Source organism: Equus przewalskii, chromosome 29, assembly GCF_037783145.1.
Source record: "Equus przewalskii isolate Varuska chromosome 29, EquPr2, whole genome shotgun sequence".
Taxonomy (NCBI): domain Eukaryota; kingdom Metazoa; phylum Chordata; class Mammalia; order Perissodactyla; family Equidae; genus Equus; species Equus przewalskii.
The window spans coordinates 1,165,253-1,184,077 of record NC_091859.1 but is presented as its reverse complement, the minus strand read 5'-3'; the positions used below and the strand labels follow the sequence as shown (position 1 = coordinate 1,184,077).

Here is an 18,825-nt window from a genome sequence, read left to right as displayed (position 1 = left end):
ATCCTAAAAGTTGCGAGAGAAAGGCAATAAGTGACATACAAAGGAAACTCCATAAGGCTATCAGCTGACTTCTCAGCAGAAACCTTACAGGATAGAAGGGACTGACACAATATACTTAAAGTACTGAAAGTAAAAAACCCACAGCCAAGAATACTGTACCCAGCAAGGTTATCGTTCAGAATGGAAGGAGATATAAAGAGTTTCTCAGACAAGCAAAAGTTAAAGCAGTTTATCACCGAGGAACCAGTCTCACAAGAAATGCTTAAAGGGACTATTTATGTGAGAAAGAGAAGGCAACAAATAGGAATAAGGAAATTATTTTTTAAAAGGTAATAAAATCACCAGTAAAGTCAAAATTACAGTAAAGGTAGCAATCAACAACCTATGAAGACAATATGGAGGTCAAAAGACAAAAGTACTAAAATTACAAATTTCCATGATCAGAGGGTAATGGACACACACACACACACAGAGTGGTTAGATATGATATCAAAAACATAAAATGTAGGAGGAGGGGAGTAAAAGAGTAGAGCTTTTAGAAAGAGGTCAAACTAAAGAGACCATCAACTAAATATAGATTTCTATATGCATAGGTTATTATATATGAACCTCGTGGTAATCACAAACAGAAACCTATAATAAATGCACAAAGAATTAAGAGAAGGGAATGCAAACATAATATTAAAGCAAGCCATCAAAGCACAAGGGAAGAGAGCAAGAGAAGAAGAAAGGAACAGAGAAGACCTACTAAAACACCCAGAGAAAAGTAACAAAATGGAAATAAATACATATTTGTTAATAGATACTTTAAATGTCAATGGACTAAATGCTCCAATCAAAAGGCATAGGCTAATTGGATAAAAAACAAGACCCATATATATGCTGCATATGAGTCATACTTCAGACCTAAACACACTCACAAACTGAAAGTGAAGGGATGGAAAAAGATACTCCATGCAAATGGCAAAGAAAACTGGGGTAGCAATACTTATATCAGACAAAATAGACTTTAAAGCAAAAACAGTAACAGGAGACAAAGAAGGGCACTAAATAATGATAAAGGGAACAATCCAACAAGAGGATATAACACTTGTAGGTATCTATGCACCCAACATAGGAGCACCCAAGTATATAAAGCAATTACTAACTGACCTAAAAGGAGGAAATAGACAGTAACACAATAATAGTAGGGGACTTTAACACCACTTACATCAATGGGTAGATCATCCAGACAGAAGATCAATAAGGAAACATGGACTTTAAATGACATATTAGAGCAGATGGACATAGTAGATATATAGAGAACATTCCATCCAAAAACCACAGAATACACATTCTTTTCAAATGCACATGGAACATTCTCCAGGATTGATCACATATTAAGCCACAAAACACGTCTCAATAAATTTAAGAAGACTGAAGTAATACCAAGCATCTTTTCTGACCACAAAACTATGAAACTAGAAATCAACTACAGGAAGAAAACCAGAAAAGCCACAAAAATGTGAAGACTAAACAAAATGCTACTGAACAACGATTGAGTCCATGAAGAAATCAAAGGAGAAATCAAAAAATACCTGGAGACAAGTGAAAATGAAAATACAACATGCCAAAATCTGTGGGATACAGCAAAAGGGGTTCTAAGAGGGAAGTTTACAGCAATTCAGGCCTACCTCAACAAACAAGAAAAATGTCAAACAATCTAACAGTGCACCTAAAGGAACTGGAAGAAGAACAAACAAAGCCCAAAATCAGCAGAAGGAAGGAAGTAATAAAAATAGAGCCAAAATAAATGAAATAGAGACTAAAAAAATAATAAGAAAAATCAATGAAACCAAGAGGTGGTTCTCTGAAAAGATAAACAAAATTGATAAACCTTTAGCTAGATTCACCAAGAAAAAAAGAGAGAGGCTCAAATAAATGAAATCAGAAATGAAAGAGGAGAAATTACAATGGACATCTCAGAAATACAAAAGATTATAAGAGAATACTATGAAAAGCTATAAGCCAGAAAACTGGATAATCTAGAAGAATTGGATAAATTCTTAGAATCACACAACCTTCCAAAACTGAATCAAGAAGAAATAGAGAATTTGAATAAACCAATCACCAGTAAGGGGTCGAAACAGTAATCAAAAACTTCCCCAAAAAATAAAAGTCCAGGACCAGATGACTTTCCTGGTGAATTCTACCAAACATTCTAAGAAGACTTAACACCTATCCTTCTAAACTCTTCCTAAAATTGAAGAGGAGGCGAGGCTTCCTAACTCATTCTAGAAAGCCAACATACCCTGGTACCAAAAGCAGACAAAGGCAACACAAAAAAAGAAAATTACAGACCAATATCACTGATGAACATGAATGCAAAAATCCTCAACAAAATACTAGCAAATTGAATACAACAATACATTAAAAAGATCATACACCATGATCAGGTGGGTTTTATTCCAGGGACGCAGGGATGGCTCAACATATGCAAATCAATCAATGTGATACACAACATTAACAAAATGAAGAATAAAAATCACTTGATTATCTCAATAGATGCAGACAAAGTATTTGATAAGATACAGCATCCACTTACAATAAAAACTCTAAATAAAATGAGTATAGAAGGAAAGTACCTCAACATAATAAAGGCCATATATGACAAACTCACAGCTAACATCATATACTCAATGGTGAACATCTCAAAGCTACCCACCTAAGAACAGGAACCAGACAAGGATGCCCACCTTACTGCTCCTATTTAACATTGTATTCAAAGTCTTAGCCAGAGCAATCAGTCAAGAAAAAGAAATAAAAGGGATCCAAATTGTAAATGAAGAAGTGAAACTGCAACTATTTGGAGATGACATGCTTTTATACATAGAAAATCCTGAAGAATCCACTAAAAAACTTTTACAAATAATAAATGAATGTGGTCAAGTTGCAGGATACAAAATCAACATACAAAAATCAGTTGCATCTCCATACACTAACATTGAATTAGCAGAAAGAGAAATTAAGAATACAATCCAATTTACAATAGCACAAAAAGAATAAAATATCTATGAATAATCTTAGCCAAAGGGCTGAAAGATCTGTACACTGAAACTATAAAACATTATTGAAAGAAATTGAAGAAGATACAAAGAAATGGAAAGATATTCTGTGCTCTTGAATTGGAAGAATTAACACAGTTGAAATGAACATACTTCCTAAAGCAATCTATAGATTCAATGCAATCCCTTTCAAAGTTCCAACAACATTTTTCACAGAAATAGAACAAAGAATCCTAAAATTTACATGGAACAACAAAAGACCCCAAATAGCCAAAGGATTCCTGAGAAAAAAGAACAAACCTGTAGGTGTCACACTCCCTGATTTCAAAATATACTACAAAGCAGTAGTAAGCAAAACAGCATGGTACTGGCACAAAAACAGACACACAGATCAATGGAACAGAACCAAGAGCCCAAAAATAAGCTCACACATGTATGAAGAGCTAGTTTTCGACAAGGGAGCCAAGAACATACCATGAAGAAAGGAAAGTCTCTTCAATAAATGATGTTTGGAAAACTGGACAGCCACATGCAAAAAATGAAACTAGAACATTGTCTTACACCATGCACAAAAATCAACAAAATGGATTAGAGACTTGAATTTAAGTCCTGGAACCATTGAACTTTCAGAAGAAAACATAGACAGTATGCTCTTTGACATTGGTCTTAGCAGCATATTTTCAAGTTCCACGTCTGACGGGGCAAGGGAAACAACAGAAAAACCAAACAAATGGGACTACATCAAACTAAAAAGCTTCTGCATGGCAAAGGACACCATCAACAAAATGAAAAGACAACCCAACAACTGGGAGAAGATATTTGCAAACTATATATCAGATAAGGAGTTAATATCCAAAATACATAATGAACTCATACATCTCAACAACAAAAAAACTAACAACCCAATTAAAAACTGGGCAAAAGATCTGAACAGATATTTCCCTGAAAGAAGATATACAGATTGCCAACAGGCATATGAAAAGATGTTCAACATCATTAACTATCAGGGAAATGCAAATCAAAACTACCATGAGATGTTACCTCGCTCCCATCAGAATGGCTAAAATTTACAAGACAGGAAACAATAAGTGTTGGAAAGGATGTGGAGAGAAGGGAACCCTCATACGCTGCTGGTGGTGGGAATGTAAACTGGTGCAGCCACTATGGAAAATAATACAGAGATTCCTCAAAAAATTAAAAATAGATCTACCATGTGATCCAGCTATTCCACTGCTAGGTATTTATCCAAAGAAAATGAAAACATGAATGCATAAAGATACATGCACCCCTATGTTCATTGCAGCATTATTCACAACAGTCAAGACTTGGAAGTAACCTAGGTGCCCGTCAAGGGATGAATGGATAAAGAAGATGTGGTAGATATACACAATGGAATACTACTCACCCATAAGAAATGATGAAATCTGGCCATTTGTGACAACATGGATGGAACTTGAGGGCATCCCACTCAGTGAAATAGGTCACAGGGAGGAAGTCAAATACCATATGATCTCACTTATAAGTAGAAGATTAAAAAACAATGACAAACAAACACAGAAACAGATTGGGTTGGTGGCTACCAGAGGGAAAGGGAGGAGGGATGAGGGTGAAAGGGATGATTAGGCCCACGTGTGTGGTGATGGATTGTAATTATTCTTTGGGTGGTGAACATGTTGTAATCTACACAGAAACCAAAATATATAATGATGTACACCTGAAATTTATATAATTCTGTAAACCACTATTACCACAATACAAAAAGAAAAAAGAAAGCAAGCATCCCCTCCTCTTCAACTTTTGAAGAGTTGAAGAAGGATAGGGATTAAAACCTCTTTGAATGTTTGGTAGAATTCACTGGGGAAGCTGTCTGGTCCTGGAATCTTGTTTTTTGGGGAGGTTTTTATTACTACTTCTTTCTCCTTACTGGTGATTGGCCTATTCAGATTCTCAATTTCTTCTTGATTCAGTTTTGGAAGGTTGTACAATTCTAAGAATGTATTCATTTCTTCTAGATTATCTAATTTGTTGGTGCATAGCTTTTTGTAGTATTCTCTTAAAATCTTTTGTATTTCTGAGGTGTCCATTGTAGTTTTCCTCTTTTGTTTCTGATTTTATTTATCTGAGGCTTCTGTCTTTTTTTTTTTTTTTTTTTTTTTGGTGAGTCTAGCTAAAGGTTTGTCAATTCTGTTTATCTTTTCAAAGAATGAGCTTGTAGTTTCATTGATCCTTTCTATTGGCCTTTTTAGTCTCTATTTCATTTATTTCTGCTCTGACTTATTACTTCCTTGCTTCCACAGATTTAATGCTTTGTTTGTTCTTTTTTCTAGTTCCTTTAGATGTTGTGTTGTTACACTGTTTATTTGAGGTTTTTCTTGTTTCTTCATGTAGGCCCATATTGCTATAAAATTGCCTCTTAGTACCACTTTTGCTGTATCCCATAGATATTGGTATGTTGTATTTTCATTTTCATTTGTCCCCAGGTATTTCTGACTTCTCCTTTGATTTCTTCATTGACCCAACTGTTGTTCAGTAGCATCTTGTTTAATCTCTACATATTTGTGACTTTCTCAGTTTTCTTCTTGTAGTTGATTTCTAGTTTCACACTTTTATGGTCATAAAAGATGCTCAATATTATTTCAGTCTTCTTGAGTTTATTGAGACTTGTTTTGTGGTTTAACATGTGACCTACCCTGGCAAATGTTCTATGTGCATTTAAAAAGAATGTATATTCTGCAGTTTGGGGATGGAATGTTCTGTAAATATCTGCTAAGTCCATCCAGTCTAATGGGTCATTTAAGGCCAATGTTTCCTTGTTGATCTTCTCTCTGGATGATCTAGCTATTGGTGTAAGTGGGGTGTTAAAGTCCCCTACTATTATTTTGTTACTATCAGTTTCTCCTTTCACGTCTGTTAATATTTGCTTTATGTATTTAGGTGCTCTTATGTTGCGCCCATAGATATTTACAAGTGGTATTAAGGCCTCTTGTTGGATTGTACACTTTATTGTTATGCAATGCCCTTCTTTGTCTTTTGTTACAGTTTTTGTTTTAAAGTCTATTTTGGCTCATATAAGTATTGCTACCCCAGCTTTTGTTTTAATTTGCATGGAATATCTTTTTTCCATCCCTCACTTTCACTATGTAAGTGTGTTTAGGTCTGAAGTGTGTCTCTTGTACATTGCATATAAATATACAGATCGTGGGGTTTTTTTATCCATTCAGCCAGCCTCTGTCTTTTGATTGGAGCATTTAGTCTATTCACATTTGAAGTAACTATTGATAAGTACATACTTATAGCCATTTTGTTACTTTGCTTCTGGCTGTTTTTGTAGTTCTTCTCTTGCTCTCTGCCCTAGTGGTTTCACAGCTTTTGGGTTTTATGTGTTTGGGTTCCTTTCTCTTTATTTTTTGTGTGCCCTTCTGTTGCGGCAGAGTTGCTGTTGTTGTGGGTGCATGGGTAAACCAGGCTGGCCCCCAGGCTGGCTGGTCGTGAATCTTGGCCACATGTGGCTGCTACAAGCACCTTATTAGGTGGGGTAAGCCCCCAGCACAGCTGGCTGCAAGGTTGGTAGTACACAGCTACTGCAGTTTTGCTGGTAAGCAAGTCAGGCCCTTAGTATGGCTGGTTGCTAGGCCCAGGGGCTTGCAATTGCTCCACACTCCCAGTTTGGCACCCTGCATGCTCAGCTGCCTCTACGTTGGTGGGTGGGTCAGGCTCAGGTGAGGCTGGCTCCCAGGCATGGCTGTGGCAGCTGTCAGCTTGCTTTGGGCAGGGCAGGACTCTGGTGAACACTAGCTATGTTGTGCTGATGGGTGGGGCAGCCCCAGGCCTGGCAGGGCACAACCGTTTCAGGCATTGGAAGGCAGGGAAGATCCCCTGCGTGACTGTTTGAAATGGCCAGCAGCACAAGTCTGCCATGGGCCCAGAAGTCCACCACAGGCTCCCAATTCTGCCCCAGGCTCACAACAGACAGTGTTAATCCCTGGGGTGGGCTCCCTCCTGCCTGGCTGCATTCAGTTGCCGTGGGTGCTCTACTGGGCGGGGTAGACCTCTGCACTAACAGACTTGGGGGAGGATTCCAATGGTGCCTGCCAGCCTCTGTGTCAGCACGACAGAACTAAGTCACCGTAATGGTTGCCACCAGTGTCTCAGTCCCTGCTGGGTGGACTCAGCCACCTCTTGCCTCTCTGGGATGCCTTCTGAGCTTAGTAAGTGAGTCTCTTTTACCAATAGACTGCACATTTTGTGCAGGCATTTGTGCTGGTTTCCAGATCAAGTGAGTGTGTATGGGGGCCCCTTAAGAGAAGGTTTCTCTTTCCCAGAAGTTCTGTAGTTTTCCTGGGCATGTTCCCCAATGGTTTTCAAAGCCAGCAAAGTCAGGTATTATGGGATCTTGCCTCTCCTGTGCTGGATCTAAGGGCTAGGATGCCTAATGTGGAGTTCAGATCCCTTGAGCTTCTGGAAAACCTCCATACTTTTCAGATCTCCCCAACCATATGGCCCCATGGCTAGAGTGTGGTTTTTCCTCACCAGGACTCTATCTCAGCCTCTTCCACCCCTGTCAGTGTTGTCCCTTTTGTGGGGGTCCTTTTTATCCAGTTTCAGGATCTCTCTCAGAGGAAATTGTTCTACAGGTAGTTGTAGGTTTGTTGTGTCCGTGGGAGACATGGGTTCAGGATCCTTCTATACCACCACGTTCCAAACTCTCCTAATCTAACTTTAGAGACAAGGCTAGCGACTGGGAGCCTATAGTTCTGTTTCAGCTTACAGACATGGTTTGTAGCCAAAGAATATCTTGTTTTTGTTTTAATGTTTGACTTTGAAGCCTTTAGGTGTGATGTGTATTATCCTGTCTCCACAGGCTCCTATACTACTTGTTATCTTATATCAGGCTGTTTCACACATTTGCTACTTATTTGCCCCTGAAGGCAATTGAGTTTACAACCCTTCAAGAAGACACTAATCTATTAAATCCACTTAAGCCAGCACGACAGTGGGAAACGCTTGGTCTCAAAATTATAGCACACTCTAATCATCCCTTATTGGGAACATTTTTGCATATCTATCATGCACAGATCCTGGACAGCTATGATGAGTATGAAAAGAGTACAGCTGCCAAAACCGGTAGCCTTATTTATTATCCACCAGAGGGCAAATTATTTACATGTATAACAATGCATTTGAAATATATTTACCAAGCATCATCATCAATTTCTTCAGATACAAAAGAGTTTCATTTAAATTGTTCTCAGGGCATAAAAACCATTGCTCACATAAAACAGTGAAGATAGCTTCATTCTCAAAACTGAGCATTATTAAAATGCCAAAATAAATATCATGAAGAAATACAGCAAGGAGAGGCAGTAGCTCCTGGCAACAGTCTGGTGCCTCTGAAGTCAGACCCAGAAGTTCAAATGCAGCCAAACAGAGTTTGGCAGCACCAATTAGTCCTCGTGGAGGGTGTCATCTTCCTTAGATGGATGTGCTGACAGCTCATCACAGAAAGTTATGAAATGTCTGCTTTCAGTAGGAGTGACTCTCTTTTTCATAAATGCTTAAGTTCACTAAACAAGGAAAAGTAGGCACTATGTACACAGAGTCATTAATAATATAAATCTCACCTGAAATGAAAGAACAATACAACCTGTCTCATTGTTCTGCATAAATATGATTTCTCTGGTTTTCCATTTGTCCCGTCTATGGAATTTTCTCCTTTGGTACATCTCATCACTCATTTTATTCTGATACTTCTTCAGGGGACTTTTTGGGAACAACTTTGAGGAAATCAGCTAATAACACGTCCATTTCTCATCTGGACAGCTAGGAGGGCTTGCTAACCACCTCTACTCCCCCCCCCCCCATTGGACTTTTTACTCTCCCAGTGAGGCCTGAGCTCTTAATCTCTTAGTCTTTGCAACTGGGTCATCAAATTAGGCTTCTAGTTTTGGTATATGGCTTGATGGTTATTAATAAGCATGTTATCCAATAGGTTATTTATTCCAGGGTTTACTCTGAAATTGCCTGGCTGGAGTCTAACTGTGTTTTCTTTCAAAACCATCCACCAGCAGTTTTCCATTCACTTCATTTTTAATGAAGGATGGAATGTGCTTCTAGAAGTCAACAGCAGTTTTAGTATCATTTCAAGAAGAATCTCCCTAGCTCCTCACACTGAGTCAACCATCCTCCATACTCTCCATACCACACAGAACAAGCTTTTCAAATTTCTCTTTGGTCTGCAAAACATTTTCTCCAAAGTAAATGGGTAGTCTACAAAATTGAAAAGAATTGGAACTGTAAGACTTGTGAAAGACAGAAAATCAAAGAGATTCAGAGTAAAGGCTCATGCAATGTTGGGAAAAGAGAAATGAGCAGATCATGAAAAACTATGATGAGGCACCACCCCAAAATTCCCCACTGTACTTAGAAGAGCCTCAAAATATTTTGTGTTAAAGTCTTTTGAAAGTTTACACTCTCTTTGTTGTTGTTGTTGTTTTTAACTATCAAAGTCACTGCACGATTCCAGGCAGGTTGGCTCCCTTGGGGGACACTTGACTCTCCCTAACCCATCACCAGTTAATTCCTCTATAGAGAAGAAGCTCTCTGCTGGCTCCTGCTGCAATTCTGAGTCCCAGTCTCCCACCTTGAATTCAGAACTCACACACACATGGAAGATTCACCTTAAATCCACCCCTCTTACATATCTGCTCATGTATATGAATACAAGCTGATACTGACTCTGGGGTTTCTGTATTTTTGTGTACTAGACCATGCATTCCTTGAAGAAAGTACTATGTCCTTGTCTTTTTTCCTATCCCTCCCTCATGGTACCTAAAATTCTTTAGCCACTTAAAGAATACCTGTTGACTTGAATTAGCTTTGCAGAAAAGCAGGAATATTCCAGGGAAAGGATAATGAAAAAATGAGGGAAGAATAGAGAGAGAGAAACATCATAAATGACCTAATGATGTCTAAAATGTGGAAGCATTTTTGGCTGATGGAGCTAGGGAAATCCATGGCCAAGGGTATTGGAATTGTGCTAAGGAATATAAGTTCTGAAAGAAAACTTACTCATCCCACAAATTTACTAGCCCTAGTAAAATGGGTTTCAAGTTTCAAGTATTAGTTTTTTCTTGTAAGTGTAAAAATAGAAACAAAGAATAATGGCCCACCAAAGATGTCCTGACCTAATTCCCAGGACCTGTGAGTATGTTACATTTGCAGATATGACTAACGGCATGTATGGACATTGAGATGAGGACATAATTATAAATTATCCAGGTGGGCCCATCTAATTGCATAAAAGCAAAAGACCTCTCTCAGCTACAGTTTATGAGAGAGAAATGTGACAAAGGAAGAAAAGTCAGAGAGATGTAACATTGCTGGCTTTGAAGATGGAGGAAGAGGCCATGAGCCAAGGAATGTGGGAAGCCTCTAGAAGCTGGGAAGGCAAGAAAATGGACTTTCCCCCTGAGCCTCCAAAGAGGAACACAGCCCTGCAGACACTTTAATTTTAGCCCAGTGAGAACTGTATTAGACTTCTAACCTTGTGAAACTAAGATAAGAAATCTGTGCTGTTTTAAGCCATGCATAATTTTTTAACAGTAGTGATAGAGAACTACTTCAAAAGGAAACCCTTGGCTTTGCCATGGCCTTCTAAACTGATGAGCAGGCATTTCCTGCTGACCCCCGAAACCAGGGAGATTTCTTGTTCTAGCTGAAACCATCCCTCTATTCCCCTGCTCCTTTTTCCGCTTACCTGACTTTGTCTCATCTTTCAAGACTTAGTACTAACTTTATCTCCTGTGAAAAATCTTAGTTTTATCTACATAGGCTATAAATTACCCAAAAGTGAGGACCATGCCATATTCTTCATAAATGTTGCTTTGAATGATGGAATTAATCAATCACCATTTGATGGGTTGTAAAAGTAAAGAACAATAAAACTGCTTTCTTATTACTGCTTTTAAGAAAGGAATAAGAGCGCTCACTAGGATCCACCTACATTACATCCATAAAGTCCTACCTTATTCCTTTCCTCTTCTCTTTGGACACACACACACACACACACACACACACAGCCTGGCAGAGTCAAATCTCAGTTTGTAGCCATTCAGAGTCAGACAAGTAAGCAATACATTCATCCCTGATCAAAAATAGGAGCTGTAGGATGTCACAGGTTTAAACCAGAAAATTTCAAGGGGGATTTGAAAGGCATGGAAAAGGTTTCAAACGTGGAGTTTAAAGCCAGAGCCAAGGTTTGAGAATTAAGTAACGGGACTCAGGACTCGTGCTGTGGTGGTTTTAAAAGATGTCTGCACATACTTTGACACTCCTTTCTCCAGAGATTCATTCCCCTCCCTTTGAGTGTGGGCTGGAGGGAGTCCTCTCTAATAAATAGAATATGGCCCACGTGAAGTGCATACAATCAAGTCAGAAAGGCATCACAACTTCCTCCCCTCAATCTCTGCCTCTGTCTCTCATCATTTGCTCTGGAGGAAGCCAGTTGCCAACAGTCACATGAATAAGCCAACTTGGAAGAAGATTCCCAAATCTTCAGACAACTACAGACCCATCCCACATCTTAACAGCAACTACAGAAGAGTCTCTGAGTCAGAACCGCTCAGCTAAGCTGTTCTCAAACTCCCAAATACAGAAACTATGAAATAATACAGACATACTTCAGTTTACTACAATTAGCAGAAACTGCATTTTTTACAAATTGAAGGTTTGTGGCAACGCTGCGTCCAGCAAGTCTATCAGCACCATTTTTCCAACAGCATTTGCTTACTCCATGTCTCTGTGTCACATTTTGGTAGTTCTTGCAATGTTTCAAAATTTTCATTATAATTACATTTTTTATGGTAATCTGTGATCAGAGATCTTGATGTTACTATTGTCATTGTTGTGGGGTGCCATGAACCATGACCATATAAGATTAACTTAATCGATAAATGTTGTGTGGTCTGACTGCCCCACTGACCGGCTATTCTCCCATCTCTCTCCCTCTCCTTGGACCTCCCTATTCCCTGAGACACAACAATATTGAAATCATGCCACTTAATAACCCTACAATGGCCTCTAAGTGTTCAAGTGAAAGGAAGAGTCACACGTCTCTCACCTTAAATGAAAAGCTAGAAATGATTAAGCTTAAGGAGGAAGGCAGTCAAAAGCCAAGACAGGCCAAAAGCTAGGCCTCTGGCACCAACTAGCCAAGTTGTGAATGCAAAGGAAAAGTTCTTGAAGGAAATGAAAAGTGTACTCCAGTGAACACACAAATGATATGAAAGTGAAACAGCCTTATTACTGATCTGGAGAAAGTTTTAATGGTCTGGATAGAAGAACAAACCAGCCACAACATTCCCTTAAGCCAAAGCCTAATCCAGAGCAAGGCCCTAACTCTCTTCAATCCTGTGAAGGCTGAGAGAGGTGAGGGAGCTGCAGAAGAAAAATTTGAAGCTAGCAGAGGTTGGATCATGAGGTTTAAGTAAAGAAGCTATCTCTACACCATAAATGTGAAAGGTGAAGCAGCAAGTGCTGATGGAGAAGCTGCAGCAAGTTCTCCAGAAGATCTAGCTAAGATCGTTAATGAAGGTTGTTACACCAAACAACAGATTTTCAATATAGACAAAATAGCCTTATATTGAAAGAAGATGCCATCTAGGACTCTCATAGCTAGACAGGAGAAGTCAGTGCCTAGCTTCAAAGCTTCAAAGGACAGGCTGACTCTCTTGTTAGGGGCTAATGCAGCTGGTGACTTTAAGTTGAAGCCAATGCTCATTTGCCATTCCAAAAACCCTAGAGCCCTTAAGAACTGTGTTAAATATACTGTGCCTGCGCTCTAAAATGGAACAAACCCCAGATGACAACACATCTGTTTACAGCATGGTTTGCTGAATAGTTTAATCCCACTGTTGAGACCAGCTGCTCAGAAAAAAAGATTCTTTTCAAAATATTACTGCTCTTGACAATGCACCTGGTCACCCAAGAGCTCTGATGGAGATGTATAATGAAATAAATGTTGTTTTCACATCTGCAAATACTACACCCATTCTGCAGCCCATGGATTAAGGAGTAATTCTGACTTTCAAGTTTTATTATTTAAGAAATACATTTCATAAGCTAAAGCTATCTAAAGCTGCCATGGATAGTCATTCTTCCGATGTATCTGGGCAAAGTAAATTGAAAACCTTTTGGAAAGGATTCACCATTCTAGATGCCATTAAGAATATTCATGATTCATGGAAAGAGGTCAAAATATCAACATTAACAAAAATTTGGAAGAAGTTGAATCCAACCCTCATGGATGACTTTGAGGGGTTCAAGACTTCAGTGGCAGAAGTAACTGCAGATGTGGTGGAAATACCAAGACAACTAGAATTAGAAGTGGAGCCTGAAGAGGTAACTGAACTGTTGAAATCTCATGATAAAACCTTAATGGATGAAGAGTTGCTTCTTATGGATGAGCAGAGAAGTGGTTTCTTAAGATGGGATCTACTCTAGTGAAGATGCTGTGAAGATTGTTGAAACAACAACAAAGGATTTAGAATATCATATAACCTTAGCCAGTAAAGCAGGGGCAGCATTTGAGAGGATTGACTCCAATTTTGAAAGAAGTTCTACTGTGGGTAAAATGCTATCACACAGCATCGCGTGCTACAGAGAAATCATTCGTGGAAGAGTCAATCAATGCAGCAAACTTCACTGTTGTCTTATTTTAAGAAATCGCCACAGCCACCCCCACCTTCAGCAAACACCACCCTGGTCAGTCAGCACCATCAACATCGAGGCAACACCCAGCAAAAAGATTACGACTCACTGAAGGCTCAGACGATGGTTAGCATTTTTCAGCAATTAAGTATTTTTTAATTAAGGCATGCACGTTTTTTAGACATAATGCTATTGCACACTTAATAGACTACAATATGGTGTAAACATAACTTTTATACGCACTGGAAAACCAAAAAATTCGTGTGTCTCACTTGCGATATTTGCTTTATTGGGGTGGTGTAGAACTAACCCCGCAATGTCTCCAAAGTATGCCTGTAAATGTTCATTGTTTTAAGTCACTAAGTTTTAGGCCTATTCACTATGCAGTAATAGACAGACAATATACATGAGCCAATCCTTAGGGCAGAGGTTACAAGTTGGATATCAAAATCCTGATTCAGTCTACAATATATTTTCCTCAGCTCACAAAGCTAGATTTGTTTTTATGAGCCAAAATTTAAAAATCATTAAATTTCATTTAGAAATCTAGATTTCCAGTCTCTCTCAAAAATTTGGAGATCTGGCAACACAAAGGCCTGCACGCCCACCTGGCAGTCATCAGTGGGAACTGAGAAGCAGCCTTGTGCTACAGAAGAAGCATGTGCTCCCAAGTTCACTGCAGCCCCTGCTGACCCCTGTTCACCCCCAATGACATCAACAGCATGACTTTTGCACTTGTGTTTCTCTTTTAGTAGAAAAATATTTCTCAGTTCCTATATATCTATCAAAAGTAGGAAACAAAAGGTATACTGAAAGGGCTGTGTGTTTTAAGAAATCTAGGAGAAAACTTACTTCTTGGTGAGAGTGACAAATATTCTTGCACGCCTAATATGCCATCAATGTGTACCTCTGTCAAATACACACAACCTAAGATCCATTCTTTCTTCCTCTGCTAGCTCATTTAGGCTCATTTGCTCATTTAGCTGAAAGGCCTGGCCCTGTAGGCAAGCAAGTCTGTTAAACCTGCTCGTTCTCAGCCTGGGCTCTTTGAAATGGCACTAAGGTAGGCACATGAGCTTGCTCGGGCTGGCTGTCCAGCATCTCAAAGGTAGCTGCCAACATTATACCTTTCTTCTTATACTGCTGGTTTTGAGAAGAGCCTTGCTAAGACCATAGTATCTATTAAATATTTTTCTGGTTTTGTACTTATAATAATCGTTTAGTCTGAGCTTCTTATTGCTGACTCAAATTGTGTCTGACCACACCCATGTCAATTAATCAGAGAGAATTCTAAGAACAGTCTGTACTTTACCATAAATGCGTACTTTTTACCATTACTAATGTTTCTTCTTTTTTAAGATTTTTTTTCCTTTTTCTCCCGAAGCCCCCTGGTACATAGTTGTGTATTTTCAGCTGTGGGGCCTTCTGGTTGTGCTATGTGGGATGCCGCCTCAGCATGGCCTGACAAGCAGTGCCATGTCTGCGCCCAGGACTCAAACTGGCAAAATCCTGACCCGCTGAAGCAGAGCGCGTGAACTTAACCACCCGGCCATGGGCCGGCCCCACTAATGTTTCTAAGAAATAAACATTGGACTAGAACAAGAGCCAGCAAATTTCATCATACAGGTCAAGCCTGGCGCACTACCAGCTTTTCTAAATAAAGCTTTGTTGGAACAAAGCCACACTCATTCATTTACATATTGTCTGTGGCTGCTTTTGCAACGCAGTGGCCGAGAGTGGCTTTGACAGAGAGCTTATGACCTGCAAGCCTAAAATATTTACTATCTAGCCAATCCCTGAATGAGAAGGAAGAAATACAAATATTTTGATGGTTAGTAAGTCAAGGACATATTGTGCTTCAAAGGAACACATGGACAAAGGTAAAGTCACTATGCCCCCTCTAGAACGTTTGCCTTAAAATTCATAGTCAGTAACTCTGAAACTTTCTTTACCTTACAAATGGACATAAACAGAAGTCTTCTAAGTTAAAAAATGAACTCACCGTTGCTAGTTTCTGAACATCTTCATCTGATGCTCCCAGAGATGCCAGGCCTATTTCTTGTGAAAACTGAGCAAACTTAGGGTCTGCAAGTAGTGGAACGTGTCCCAAGAGCTCATGACATGTGTCTCTGACAAGAAAAAATCACAAAGAAATGTCATACGAGAAGTTTTAAACTATCACTAGTAGAACAAGACTTGAAATCTTAAATATAACATTGTTCCTAGAATAAATTACTGTTAGGACATTTCATCAATTCCATGAACTTTTGTCACATTTTAACATCCCTGAAATCCAAATGTACTTACAATTAATGGCATCTTAAATACACAATATTTTTAATAAAATAATAGTGACTATTTTCAAGTAGTCGCCTGGTAAGTGTTTCTTTTAATCCTTAAGAGAAATTTAGAGAATTAATGTAACGTATTAGTTCATGATCCTAAAGATCAGGGGTGGGCACACTGTAGCCACAGGCCAGATCCGGCCTGCTGTCTGCTTTTGTAAACTGAGTTTTCTTGGAACACAGTCATGCCCATTCATTTATGTGTTGTCTATGACTCCTTCTGACTAAAATGGCAGACCTGAGTAGTGGTGACTGAGACCATATGGCACCCAAAGCCTAAAATATTTACTAGCTGGCCCTTTACAGAAAAAGTTTGCTAATTATTGCTATAGATAGTGATAGTGGAGCCAAAATTTGAATCCAGCTTGTCATGATTTCTGATCTCTTACTCTTAACCCTTAAATTGCACTGCATCCCATGTTACACTTTGCCAGGCACTGAGAAACAACAGAGGGTCATATCATCATCATCAAAGTGGTTTTTCCCACAGACAATTTATCTGCCTATAACATAAGCAACTCTCTTGAGTTCGCACACTGGAAGACCCAGTCCTCTGCTTTGTTTAACTTGAACTAGGTAAAAATAAAAGCTTAGAATCTCTCTCACTTGCCTGAGCTTCTACATGGAGCCAGATGACCAGGCAAAGGCAGGTATGTGTCACAACGAAGCAAGGCAGATGCCTTCCTGAGTCATTGCTGTGAATCACGGACTGCTCCCTAATACCAACCTATATTGGAGTGGATTCCCCTATGACTCACTGGGAATGGATCAAGATAGGAGCGTTTTATTTTCTTGACAAAACTAATTAGCCAGGTAGCAACTGAAAGTTTTCTGTTTTCACCTGCCCTCCTCAGAAGTGGATCCCTTCAAATAGGTGCTATAATATAAACACCAGCTGCTACCACCATTATTACAAGCATAAAGTAAGTTGGATGGTCATGTGGTTGAAGCAAGTGAATGGTGGTCAAGAGCACAAGATTGATGCCCACATAAAACAGACGGCATTACTCAATCTAAAAATCTTGTTCCCACAACTCAAACCACATCCCCAGTCATGGCCAGGCACTTCATAGACACATCAGGTTGAAAGGGCGGCCAAGTGAGAATATTTGGACACAATATAAAAAGAAACTCCAAATTCATTTCCTATCAACTGTGTGACAATAACTTTCTTTTTTGCACACAAACTGAATTTGTGGAAAAGAATATGTGGTGGTTACTCTCTAATCACATTGCTTAAGACAAAGAATCAGACTCATTAGATTTTAAGGCATAAGGGGAATTTAAACATTGTCCAAGCCCCTCATTTTACCTATGAAGAAATTAAAGGAAAAGAAAAAAAAAGAAAGCTAAAATACACTGAGCTCTTTTTTGTGCTAGGTACTATACTAAATATTTTCGTATCACACTAGTAATTTCACTTACTAGTAACGTTCACTTACAAAGAATTCAGATTATTCCCATTTGAAAAATGGGAAAACCAAAATTTAGTAAATTTTACTTTTCCAACGTCACGTTATTAATAAGAGACAGAGACAAGATTTGAAAGAAAATTCCTCTGCTCAAAGCCCTGCTCCTTCTGCTCTGTTTACTCAGATATGGAGTAAATGAGAAGGGGGAGGGGGCACAGCTTAGGACATGGGGAGACAGTTTAACCGAGTTGCTTAGTACAAGTAAAAATGCAGTCAGTATGTCCTAAGTCTCTTTTGCTGCCACTCACTGGTCCTCAGACCTCCAATTACTTGAGAAGCCTTTTAAAAAATACCAGTGACTGAGCCCTACTTATGACCAATTCAATCAGATTCTCTGGGATGGACCTGAGCATCTGTATTTTTTTAAATGCTCTCAGGGCGATAATAAGACCCAGCCAGGGTGGAGACCAACTGTCACAATGGATGATGCTAGGAGTCTCCTAGCAGGCTTCAAGCAAGTAGTACTTGAAACTAAAGCTGAATGTGATTATGTAACTTTGAGCTGCCCAAGTTTAATTGCACTAAAATTACATCATAATACTGGGAAGTAAGGAAAGGCGGTGAAAGAAAGTTCAGTAGTAGTTAATTACTCCTCCATGAGCATTTGATTCAGTTAAAGGTCTAATACTTCTATCTTGGGAGTGGACCCTAAAGACTCACTCCTGTGATCTGTTTTTTAAAAGGTGTGCAGTCTGCACCAAAGTTGGAATTATCATCAAGTGGCCCAGCATTAACAAATCTGCATACCCCCCATTGTAGCCCTATGATGTAAATACTAAAGCATCCCTACCGATCCAGGCAGAAAACATGACAATAATTCCAAAACTGGCCAGGTGTCAAACTCCAGGGAAATACTGAAGATGATGAGTGTTAGCTTGTGATATAATAAGCAAGTTAAGCAGAAACTAAAATCACAATTATTGCGGCCAAGCTGTATTGAATGCTTACTATGGGCCAGCACTGTGCTAAGTGCTTCATGATGAGAGAAGAGGGTAGGTTGTGGCTACTTGCTGGTGGATTCTGGGGGCAACACTGGATTTACTTTCGAGCTTGTTAAATACTTGACAAAGGCTGCTGCAGAAGACAGTGTCCTATCTACCTGGGTCCAGTGGGGCCCAAAAGCTTACAGGTAGAAGGGAAAGGGAAGAAAGTTGGCAGTTAAAAAGGACAGAAGAAGGAAAATACTAGACATCCAGAGACATCAAGGAGTCGATTCTCCATGGCAGGAAAGGAGCTGTCACCTGGATTTTAGGTTAG

General features: G+C 39.2%; 1 protein-coding gene across 1 annotated transcript in view; it reads right to left on the bottom strand.

Moving 5' to 3' along the window:
* The window catches only part of TPH2 (tryptophan hydroxylase 2), a 116,250-nt gene that overhangs the window by 37,647 nt on the left and 59,778 nt on the right, over window positions 1–18,825 (bottom strand). Inside the window, exon 8 of the mRNA XM_008536811.2 lies at window positions 15,754–15,880. Within this exon, the coding sequence (XP_008535033.1) occupies window positions 15,754–15,880 (127 nt within the window). The remainder of the gene's footprint in view (window positions 1–15,753; window positions 15,881–18,825) is intronic.